This window comes from Morus notabilis, unplaced genomic scaffold (genome assembly GCF_000414095.1).
Source record: "Morus notabilis unplaced genomic scaffold, ASM41409v2 Scaffold283, whole genome shotgun sequence".
Taxonomy (NCBI): Eukaryota; Viridiplantae; Streptophyta; class Magnoliopsida; order Rosales; family Moraceae; genus Morus; species Morus notabilis.
The window spans coordinates 25,872-38,433 of record NW_010360513.1 but is presented as its reverse complement, the minus strand read 5'-3'; the positions used below and the strand labels follow the sequence as shown (position 1 = coordinate 38,433).

General features: G+C 33.2%; 1 protein-coding gene across 1 annotated transcript in view; it reads right to left on the bottom strand.

The window, feature by feature from the left end:
- The window catches only part of LOC21405452 (serine/threonine-protein kinase haspin homolog), a 31,764-nt gene extending 26,351 nt beyond the window's left edge, over positions 1-5,413 (bottom strand). The window contains exons 1-13 of the mRNA XM_024164637.1: positions 5,302-5,413; positions 5,097-5,214; positions 4,906-5,010; positions 4,330-4,423; positions 3,299-3,837; positions 2,746-2,869; positions 2,398-2,507; positions 1,901-2,012; positions 1,621-1,713; positions 1,466-1,527; positions 1,258-1,388; positions 1,074-1,144; positions 942-994 (exon numbers count right to left, since the gene is read on the bottom strand). Of these exons, the coding sequence (XP_024020405.1) occupies positions 942-994; positions 1,074-1,144; positions 1,258-1,388; positions 1,466-1,527; positions 1,621-1,713; positions 1,901-2,012; positions 2,398-2,507; positions 2,746-2,869; positions 3,299-3,837; positions 4,330-4,423; positions 4,906-5,010; positions 5,097-5,214; positions 5,302-5,317 (1,628 nt within the window). The 5' untranslated portion in view covers positions 5,318-5,413. The remainder of the gene's footprint in view (positions 1-941; positions 995-1,073; positions 1,145-1,257; positions 1,389-1,465; positions 1,528-1,620; positions 1,714-1,900; positions 2,013-2,397; positions 2,508-2,745; positions 2,870-3,298; positions 3,838-4,329; positions 4,424-4,905; positions 5,011-5,096; positions 5,215-5,301) is intronic.
- Between the last annotated feature and the right edge of the window lie 7,149 nt (positions 5,414-12,562).

Sequence of the window (12,562 nt, the reverse complement as noted above, 5' to 3'; positions counted from 1 at the left end):
AAATGTTGTAGCCCAATCAAGTGCAGAGGCAGAGTTTAGAGCAATGACGCAGGGTGTCTGTGAGTTGTTGTGGCTGAAAATTATATTAGAAGACTTGAAGATTAAATGGAGTGGACCAATGAGACTCTACTGCGATAATAAATCAGCAACCAGTATTGCACATAATCCGGTCCAACATGACCGAACTAAACATGTTGAGATAGACAGGCACTTCATCAAGGAAAAGCTAGAAAGCGGGTTGATCTGCACACCATACGTCTCCACAAAGAGTCAACTAGCAGATGTTTTTACAAAAGGACTCAATAGTGCTACCTTCCAAGAAATTACTACCAAGCTGGGAATGAGGGACACCTATTCACCAGCTTGAGGGGAAGTGTGGGAAATACGTGCTAGAGATGGGATAAACACTTTAGGAATTGGATAAAACACTTAATCCCTAGAATTTAGGGATTCGGATGACAGCGAGTTAGGATATTAGGATATCTCTTCTAAGAAGTCTCTATCTCCTCTTATCTCTTATCCATTATCCGTGTATATATAGCCCATTAGAGGCTCTTGTAAATGCGATTAATAAAATATAATCATTTATTCTTTTCCACAAAAACAATAGCAACTTTCAAATCTGAATGTTCCCATGAAAATATATTTTATTATTTCTTGAGTGACAGAACAAAATCTAAAACTGAAAGGCAGGCTCTTTCTTTCATATGATAAATAAATTATTTCACAAGTTCATGAGTCTATCAGCGGCTATGTTGAGGTCCCTCAAAAAAGGAGGGGCTTAAGTCTGTTGAAGAAAAAGATCACTAATTTAATTCCTAGTATTTACTTAATTAAGAATTCACCACACTGCAAAATATTGGTTTTCCTAATTATTATTCTTTACCAACATTACATCTAGTGTATCCTAGCCATGCATTTATTATTTTTTTGAACTATACCTTTCCTCCCAGCAATCTTCTGTTACCTCTTTCATCTTCCGGTAAGTTTCTGACTGAAAACCAAACGAACACTCAATTACGTCGTTTCATATAGATAAAATTTCTCAAACAACCTTAATTCAAAGTCCTTACCTGTTTATCTCTTGCTGGCCCTTTGAAGAGATCAGGATCTGAGGATAAGTCCAAAAAGAGTATGTCTTCGCCTGTGCATCCGTCATGTTTGTTAAACTTAAACTATACGAAACTTGAAACAAATTTATCCTTTACATTCATGAGTAAATTCTTAGGAGTGGGAAAGATTGGAAAGAGTAAGCACCAGTATTTATTCTTGAAAGAGTGAAGTCAATTATTGACACCACTAATCCAAATGTCTTGACAAACATTTTCTTCCCCTCAAGATTGAACTCCAACGTAACAGAATCATTCCGGCTAAGGAGAACGTTTCCCCTGCAACCAAATGCATCTCATGTCAGTGAATACTAGTGCAATCCATAATCACACCCACATTTTGCACAAAGTCGTACCAGTGGAGATCACGATGTTCAAATTCGTACGCAGCTTCAGCCACTGCAAGGGCAGCTGTAACCTGGAAAGAAAAATTACAATTACTACATAAATAACAAAACAAAGCTTTATGGTCTCCTAGAAAATGAAACAATAACATGCAGCATTGCACTACCTGGACCAATAAAGTCCGCGCCTCATCGAAGTTTAGAAGTACAAAGCTTTCGAGATCCCTACCGCCATGTTCTAGGACAAATACAACATAGCACTGAATGCAAGATTGTCAGTCAATTAAACAAAGGATAATAACATGTTCACCTCGTGTCTAAAGTGTTCCTTGCAAACATGCGCGTTGTGTTGTGTATTCAGGAAGTGAAAAGTGATCACAAATTAGATCACCCAAGCAAATAAATATAAGACAAACAAGAGCACCAAGCAAATACAGAAAATGAAACCTGTGTGTCTGGAAACTCCTTTGGATGGTCATTTTCGGATCTATGTTTTTCATCCCAATCTTGCCAAGCTCTTATCAAGGCAGGATCATAGGAACCTTGACATACCTGCAAGCTGTAGAAGATCCAAATCAGAAGAATTAAAATAAAATGAAAAACATAATAAACGTAATAACTTCCAGAAAATATTGAAATCCATCCGAAATGTGAATGTCATTCAGTTATCATGAGCCTAGCAGCTGGATTTCGTCCTGTACATTTCTCTATATATTTATATACACTACCACCTCCTAGTCAGTCAACTTGTTCAAACCCACGCCGCCAATCCAAACAGTGTTCAATAGCCATATCTTCTGACTGAGGCTCTTGACCCCTTCCCATTACAGAATGTGAATGTGGCAAGCGAACTGAAAACTAACCAGGAAATTTAAATAACATTTCTACAAAATCCAACAATTGCAGAATGATGTAACTTTGAACATATCAAGCAAACTGCATACTCTACTGTTTCAATAAAAGTGGTGCACGCATTATGACCATCTCCCTCGCGCCCTCTTAAACAATTGAGAGTTCGGGAAAGAACAACCTCCTCAAGCAATTCTCCCGATCTCTGGAGCATAGCAACCACAATGTCACACAATTAGAAGAAAACAAAGCTTCTCAACTTCAAGAAGAAAAAGTAGTAAATAGTAACAATATTTTCAGAGATAGCAATGAGATTCTCTGAGCATTCGAGGAACTTTCCCAAATGCCCTGAGAAATCCAGAAAGTGAGTCTTGGTAAATCCATAGCTAATTTTTTTCATTAGTTCAACAAATTCACAGCAGGAAGGGTCCAGATTAGAGTACCTTTTGGACTTCTCCATTCACTCGGAAGTCCCCATCTATAGGAACTATTTTGCAGACATAATTTCCAGCCATGAAAGCTTCTCCGAAAGTCCCTTCGCCAATTTTAGTTATATTCTGCAGGTCACTGGATAAGAAAGTTTTTCTAATCAGCTTAAGCAGAATCCAGACTCAACTACAAACATGCACGGAAAGAGAGATTCCACAAGCAAAAGACCAACCATGAGAAATGTAACCTAATGAACGGTCACATAATTGCTTAAACCTGGATCACTAAAGAGAGTTAAAGCTTGAAACTATCTATTGCAACTCTCACTCTAGAACAATTTGAGCCAAGAAAAAATCTTACTCTAAACTAAAATGATAGGAGTTCAATAAATGGCAGAACAAAGGAAAGTGGAGGACCTAAAAATTACAGTATAGCAGCATTGAACATGAAAGAAGTATTATAATAAGATGCATATAAGAGATACCACAGCTTACTTGCATTTAGAAATATAATGAGATGAGACAGATAGAAACACACATGCAAGTATAGAAGGAAAAACGAACCTACCAATACTTAGAAAACACGTCTTGGAATGTTGTGGGAACGGACTGTCCACAAACGGCTAACAATGTAGCAAATTGGTTGGACTGATAACTATGCAACGGAGATGTTGACGCCAAAGAGAATTTCTTAACTGCAAATTCTATGTCTTCGCAACTCTCATTAGCCACATCCTCCATCTCATTTGATGTACTCTCGACATAATGCAAAGGAAGACCGACTTTAATAGATGACTTTTTAGGAGTACTTTTGAGACAAAAAGGATCAAAGTCATCACCACCTATAGGTGTCAATGTCATGCTCGGGGTTCCTAGAATCTTGGACAATGTGCTTGTGGGTCCACAAGAGTGATTTAGCCTCTTGCATTTCAACCACTTCTGCAATCTTGAGGACAAATGGGGAATTGCAACACTATCATTTTGGTTGGCCCTGACCCATGTGCCATAGTTCTTGGGTGAGGGGCTCTCTTCTTCTAGTTCAAAGGCATCAACCTCTTCAAAGTACGCTCGCTCCTTATCAAAGCTTAGAGGTTTAACAACTTTTCCCTAACAACCCACAATATGTAAGACAGCGTATAAGTATACCAACTAGAAATAATCTCAATACTCTAAAAATTTGAATTTTAATGGAGTCATAGGCATTGTTTTTCATTTTTTCTGACGATTGCCACAAAAGGGAGTGTCACGTTTGCACCAAATATAAAATTTCAATTCAAAAGTTGACATGCAGGAAGTTCAGTTAAGTGTGCGCTATTGTTATACTAATACTACAACTCTTAAAATAAGAAAGGGTTATTCACTGTTTTATACTCTCCATTTTAAGCTTGCTAAAAACGTATACCATGCATTTTGAATGTTCTCAACCGTCAATGATGCAATGATCTAATTCAGTTTGTGTCAAATTAAATTCCTTTTCGTGATCAAGTATTGATTTTGACAACTTAAACGACGAATTTACTTGTGAGGTAAAACGTTGAGTTGTCATAGTATATATTTTTGAGAAGCTTAACATTCAGGGTATAAAAAAGTAGGTCTCACTTTGGGTACAGGAGGTCTTCCCCTTCTTTTAGCCTGCTTAACTTGAGGTTGGTGATAATCAACGCAAGCGCCAACGGCCATACTTGTCCTTCCTCTGTCAACCACAAAATTCCAATGTGAAACTTAATAATAGCAGATAAAAATTTCAGCTTTCAAGACATCAGCTAACGATCATAACTACTACAATGACTCCAAGAACCAGACAAAGTGTCACCAAGACACCAACCAATCACAAACTAACCAAACTCACATTACAAAAGCACAAACCAAAAAACCCAGACCTCAAATACTTGTTCAAGTTCACCGCCGCCCCTAGAAAGCTCTAGACAGTACTAGAATTATGGCACCTTATCCATAGAAGCTTCAAGAGACAAAAGTCATATGAGTGCTTGGTTACAGGTGAGTGCTTGTGTCATCGTAATTAAGCTAGTATGCGTAAATGTCCTAAAAGGATAAATACGTAAGCTTGGTAATGTGTGATTGCCGTTGTGTGTTGGTAGAAAACTCAACAATACCATGATTAAAAATGGACACTTGAAAAAAGTTAAAAAAAAAGAAAAAAGCACACTATGAAACCTGGTGGAAAGCGAACGATTCCAACTGATTCGCTCGTTGGGACCAGGAGCAACCAAGCTCACCCGATGAGGCAGATTTCCCTCGCCTCCAGAACTCAATTGGTTTCTGAAAATAATAAGAAAAGAACAAGACAAAAACAATGAGAAAAGTTTCCACAACCAAATATGCAAATAAAAATGCTTGAAACGTACGAAGGAACTGCGTCTTGAGGGATTTTGGCGGATTTTCTTCTTCTGTAAATAACTTGATCGTTTTGTTGTTGTTGTTCGGAACGAACAATTTCCGACCACAGATCGACGCAATTTCTACCTGAAAAACTCATAACTTTTTAAAGCAAATGAAAAGCGGGAAATTTATACTGAGACTCTGCGATTAGATGATTTTCTCTCTCTTTACCTGTTTCTGAACCCATTTTCCACGATTTACGCAATTGCAGAGAGACGATGAGAGAGAGAGAGAGTTCAAACGGTTATGTGGGCGGGAATTGATTGACAATTGACAGTATCGAAGAAAGTGTATCTGACAATTTGACGAGTGAAGAGACGGGGCGTTTTAACTTTTACCTGGGGAAGAAGAAGAAGACACTACCTGGGCCGTCATTTTTATTTTTCAGCCCAGCCCATAAAACTACTTTCTCTGGATTTTTTTTTTTTTTTTACCCACAGCAAAACTCATTAGTCATGTTTTGTATACAGAGAAACAATTTTACAATATTTTATAAATAATGAAAAATTAAAATATTAGTGAAATAATTTACTATATATAGTATAAAAATAAACATTTATTATAATAATTACTTTGTAATTTTACTATTTTTAAAAATATTTTTTAATTACTGTGTGATTTTACTATATTTCAAATTTAAGATTAAAAAAAATAAAAAACTAAAACCGACCACCTCCAATTAACGAAACAAACCAAAAAAAAGAAATGAAAGTAGAAAACCGACTCCTATGATCAGTTAATCGAAGCACCCATAACATAGGTGATTCAATCCATGGTTTCACTTTAGAGGTAGTCGATTGGAGAAGCGCGCTTTTACCACTAATCCACACAAAATTTTTTTGTATATATTTATTACGCTCCTTTGATGGCACTAATATTACCACTAATATTCTTAAGCCACTAAGTTTGATATGAAGTACGCATTCCTTTGATGGCAAACGTGAATTTAATGACCTGTTTGTGGGTGGCTAACTTCCTTGGCCCATAATTTTCTCTTCTGCTTTTTCGTCAGCTGAGAACAACAGTTGTTGTTTGATCCTCATACTTTATAAACGAAATTTCAATTTCAAGTTAGTTTTTAAAGAATACCGTGGCACGTAAGATAAGAGTAGACTATGCACTTGTAGAACATTATCTCATCAATAATATGCAAAAAATATAAAAAATATAAAAATATAAAAATAATTCTTGTTTTCCATCATCCTATTATTTATGCCGTTAAAAAATAATTTGGTAGAATATTAAATGTATTCTATCGGAAAAAATATTTTAGTAGAATATAAAAGATATCCTACTGAAATATTAATAACATAAATGATAAATTTAAAATTAATAACAAATATAAAATAGTACTATCTTTTTAATAGTATTTTTGAAAATTTCTCCCAAAAAAACCTACAAAAGGTCCAACAATAAAGCAGGAAAGGATTTGGACGAAATTAGTACTCTTAACTCTCATGTCCTGGGTCTTGGGTGACTACTAGAGAGAAATCTTTTATATATAACGGTTTTACAACCTTTCACCAATTCATGAAACCTTGTTAATATCTTAATTAGGGAACAAAATGGTTATCAGAAATTCATTCGTTGTCCACAAGGTACACAATAAATAGTGGACCCATTCTCTTGTTTATTGAGGCATTATCTTAAATGCAAAAGGAACAAAAGGATTACCCTAACATAGATCATTTCATGGCTATTGAGAACGAATCAAATCAGATGGTTGATGGTTATATTTCTCAATCTTTCTGATTTGCTCCTACGGAACCAAGATCGAAAAGATTACAAAAAAATAAGTGGTTGTGACTACACAATCACTGATGAAGGATTCCTCGAATAGGAAAAAAAACAATTGAAGTTATATTTTGCGGGTTCGAAATGACGTCTTCAACAACCTCATGATCTTAAGATTCTTATGTATTTTTTCTTCTTCTAAGGAGTTAATAAATCTTATATGTTGCTTTTCAACATCACATGATTTATTCTTACTTGCTATTTAAATAGAATTAAATACATTATTTAATTGGATTTCTTTCCACCATGAATTGTATCTTTTTGATACTTTCTCTCTATTAAAAAAACAATTAGTTGGTCGTTCTTTGTAAAAATAAAAAAAGATTAGGTGCGTTTGGAATTTGTTTTAAAATGATTTTATTTTCAATAAAAAGTAAAAATGAGATTGTTTTGAGAATCATTATGCGACCGATTCTGAAATTGCGTTTAATTAGTTTTTTAAGAGATTATTTTGAGTATAATAAAAAAGTGAAATCGTGTTTATTAATTAATATATTATAATATTATTGATAAGTACTAAAAATAAAAACAGAAAAGTGAAAATAATTTTCAACTGTTTTCTAATTCATTCACAAAAACCATTCTCACTATTTTCATTTTTAAAATATTTATTAAACAAACGTCGTTTCATTTATATTTTCATTTTTTACTTCTCGAAATACGTAAAAACCGTTTTAAAAAGCGGCCTCAAACACACGTTGTTTTTTCCAATTTCATTTTGTACGCTATAGCAATTCTAGTAAATTATGCGTCAAGAATGTAAACGCAAAATGATATATCACTATTGTGGGATACCTACATTGATGATTTGAGTTCTACTTTCCATTAGTTTTTGTCGCTTTCAATTATCTCCCAACGTCAGAAGTTTCTTATGACTTGGAACTGAATTCCAGTACTCTTTTATCCCTTATTCTTAATGACTTCCATATAAATTCAATTCTGGTACAATCCCCACTCTAAGCAAATTCATACGGATCCCTCTCCTCTTGATAGCTTGTATTTTAAGCAGAAGTCAGAAAGTAAGCGAAAAATAAGAAACTAATCGTACAAATTTAATTTTACTTCCAAAAGTGTATTCATAGGGTAGTAATTTATTAAAAATAAGACAATAACAAAATTACATGATATATATGTAGGAGTTTCTTTTTTTATATGAAAAACATGATTAATAAGAAGTGATTTTATATCATCCACATCTAAAACTATTTAAATATATATATCCTCAAGTGACGCGAACAATTAGGTGGGATGATGATATTTATAGAGTTTTGGAAGGGAATAATATGTATAGATTTTGGATAGTGCTTTTTTTTTTTAACAGTTTAAATTGTTGGATCTAATCATATTCTATACAACACGTTTTCATTTCACTTTAATTTTGAGTAAATTTAACGTTGTGCACTATGAAAGAGTATTCCGTTGTAGAAAACTCCATGCTCATGCCTTGAAAGATAAAAGAAAAGAAAATGTTTAAGGGCATCTAATACTTGACACTATTTGCTCAATAGAACCACTTTGATATTAAAAAGCCAAACTTGTTTCACGTATGCTTGACGTGTCGAAGAGTATATATTTCAATCACGGTGTAATCTTTGTTTCATTGCTGTTATAATTGGGATTTCATTTACTAAAAATAGTCATTTCAACGGGATATGGTTTAGACAAACACAACCAACTATAATCAATAGTCAATACCGAGCATGATTTTCAGATAATGCTGTATTAATCACTAATGCTTTTGGTAATTAGCTGCACATAAGCATGCATTTTGATGTTGATATTTTTGGCTGTACTCGTGATTTTGGACTAGACAACCTCTCGTCACCAATATTTATTTGCTAAAAAAAAGCACATTCTGGGCTAGCTATATATACTTACAACATTAATTAAGCACATATATTTCTCGGAGTTACTTTAATGACCGCTTTAAAGGCTTATAATAAGAAATATATCAAGCACATGATTTTGTTGATCATTAATGTCTTAGACTCATGACACGAATTAAATTAAACAAAAGCTTTATTATATTATTATTATTATTATCATCATCATCATCATCATTATTATTATTATTTTTATCATCATCATTATTATTAAGCATGAGATTTGCCAAGACAACAAATTGTGTTTTAGTTTATAATATATATTTGAAGAGGTACACTAGAGTAGGGCATATAGGGTAGGATTACTTGAACTTGGATTGTATATCTTTGGACAATACCTTTCAAATCACAATCGTTAGGGTTTCTTTATCCAATATTATACGTCACATAGACTAGCCAACTTACAATTATCTTGGCTGATTAGAAGTTTGTGAAGTATTGTGCATGTCTTGCCAATTATTATTATTATTTTAACAAGGGCATCTCCTATGATAACTATAAATTCAGCCTAAAAGCTCTCTCAACGTTTTGTAAAGTAAATGAGCAATTGGATCTATCATCTCTTTTTTGTAATGAAATAATAATAATAATAATAATAAAATACTAACTTGTTTTGCACGTTATACAGAGGAAAACGATTTTTTCTAGGGACGCAGAATATTATTATGCTCTTATTTTATGGGAGAACTTCACAAATAAGACCTATAATAGTTATTGTTATTTTATTGTTGGATTAAGGTAAATTCAATGATTCAATATGTGTGTGTTCATGTTAAAAATTACAACGCACTACACAAAATTTTACAAATCACAAATCTAATCATTAAAAAACGCAATCCAATAATTAAAACAATAATAACAAGTAGTTAAATAAGACAGGTCCTAACGGAAAAATTCTATTTTATGGGTTTAAATAAAAAAATTTTGGCTATTTTTTTTTTCCTACATCCGTCGCACAAAAATGGGAATAAATTGAAAAATTGAAGAATTTACTCTTAGAGTGGATGAGTCTGAACCTCTACCTATTACTTTTGATAAATACCCTTTTATTAGTATAATTATTTAACTAAAAAGATTATGAATTAAGAATAAAAGGTAAAAATTATGACTCATATACTTTTAAGAGATATTTGTCAATATTATCTGAATAAATTTGTTCTTAAAAAAAAATAAACAAACTTAAATTTTTACTAACATTTTTTTGTTCAAATCTGTAAACCACACGGACCATATATCTTTTACTCTTCTTTTTGGGGACAAAGAATAGTTGGAGTACTCTTCAAAATGGCTGAACTGAATTTGTAGAGGACAAAGAATTTGCATTTTGTAAAACACACACACACACACATTTATATATATATATATATATATATCCGTATTTTATGCGTGCCAACTTGTATAAGAACTAGGAATCTTCGAACGCATGTGCTAGTGGCTTAAGTAAAGGGCTAATTATTTTGGGGAGACTCGTATATCATTTTTTTTTTTTCAATCCAAGTCTTTGATCTCCCTGCATTATGATTGGGCCCTACCTGATCATGTCATAGTGCCGAATTCGCCGCATGGGACTTAGCAATTACATGAATCAAAATTACAGAATCATCAGTTACATTAATGCATTTTTTCAACACCTTATTAAGTCACGGGCAGCATAATCTAACTGGAAAAACATAATTATACTATGTATTGTGTTGTGTGCACTTAACACAAGACGCGCACACAGAGAACTCATTCTGCATAAAAATACATTTTTAACCTTATATATAATGAAAAAAAAAGGTCAGAAATAATGAAACAATAAAAAGGGTAAATTTTGAAAATAAAATCTTAAATTGCAATTATGAAACAAAATTTAATGAAACCTGCCATAAATTAGTATAAGGAAATTTTTTTATTTCCAAAAAAAAAAAAGAATAAAAGCACCCCCTAAAAACTGGTTTTAGTAAGGCAAATAAACATTTTCCCTTTTCCGGAATTTGAACAACCCATTCTCTGAAATTGCCATCCAAAAAAACCTAAAATCGTCCTCCATGCACGGAGGGCATCATATGCCTCCATTTCACTAAAATACAGAAATTGTCACTTAACGATATTTATAAGAATGAATATCATAGTTAATATACAGAATAAACAAGAGAATGAAAAGAATAATTCATTATCGTAAAGATAAATTAACCATGAACAAAACAAAAATTTATTAGGAGCACAACCTTTTCAGTTTGACAATTTCATTAAGAGTAGTTGCCGCTAGATATATTCGGCATACGAAAATACAGAAACTGCCAATTAACATTACTTATAAGAATGAATATCAAAATTAATATACAGAATAAACACAATAATGAAAAGAATAATTCATTATCGTAATGATAAATTTACCATGAACAAAAACAAAAATCATTAAGAGTACAAGTTTGCCAAGTTTGCCTGTTTGACACTTTCATTAAGAGTGTACAAAAATGCTCCTTTTCATTAACTTACTGACATAATCATTATCGTCTCTTAGAGTTAGGGGCTTAATGCAATTTTAACGTTGCTATACTTTGAATATTTTTAGTGCTTGTTAATGTGATTTTCACTTCAAATTATTCGTGTTTCTCTATATTAATTGTTCTAATTTGTGTTTTCATGAATTTGAGATATAAATGTGTGATTTAGGTTTGAGAGAGTTACTTTCACATGTTAAGATTTGGGAAACACAACCTAGAGTTAATTGAGTTCGGGAGGCCAATTAATTCAGGTAGTCAAGATTAGGTTTGCTTAATGGATGCTTGATTCGGTTAGGCTAATAGAGATATTATTTAATTAGTTTTACATATTATTTTATTCGGCACTCGGGAGAGAGAGTGAAATTATTTTTGAAAACCTAGACTAGTGAGAGTGAAATAAATTGACGAGCCTAAGAATTGGATATCAACATAGCCTAGTAGAGAGAGATCAAAGGCCCTAGTCACTTTATTATCATCAGAGTTTCCTTCGATCCTCATCTCCAAATTGCACTTGTATTATTTAGTTATTATTTTTATTAATTTCTTTTGGTCGTTACTTATTCCGGTCGTTTAAATAATCTTAGAGCCGATAAGTTTTATTAATTAAAGAAAATTAAACACGTTCCTCTTGAATCGACACTCTTATTCACACTTTATTACTTGAGTTGACTCGTGCACTTATGAGCACAAATACACGCGAGATGTAACCTTATTTCAAATCTTGTTTAGAAAACTGATAGTTGATTTTGCATAATAAAATATCTTAATATTTAACGCCGAATAGAATATTTTCCTTCTTTATTAAGGTCTTTGAGTAGCGTGCTGTGCTGCGGCTCTCTCACCCATCTGTGGTGGTGCTCAGCGCGTCATCAGAGTCTCTGCCGGTGTCTTTTGGTATTTACTCTCTTATTTTAATTTGTTTGTTTGTAATAAGGTGTTGATATTTCTGTTGTTCTATTTTAGTTTGTTTACATTTCGCTGTTGGTCGCCGGCGTGTGTTCGGCCTTGTGTTGTAATAATGAAGGTGGTTTCTCCATCCTCTGGTTGTATGTTTTCCGCTAGTGCATAACTTTTGTTTTGCCTAGAAATTTTTCTAGGTCATGTCGCTGATGTCCCCTTGTTATGGGGGTTAATAATCATACCTTCCAGAGCGCGAAAGTTTATTTCGACAGGAAGGGTTTCTTCTACTAGAGTCTTGACTGTGCTCATTAGTAATGTGCCGAGGTGTTCTTCCGTTTTCAGGCCTCAGGCATACCTCTGTTCACT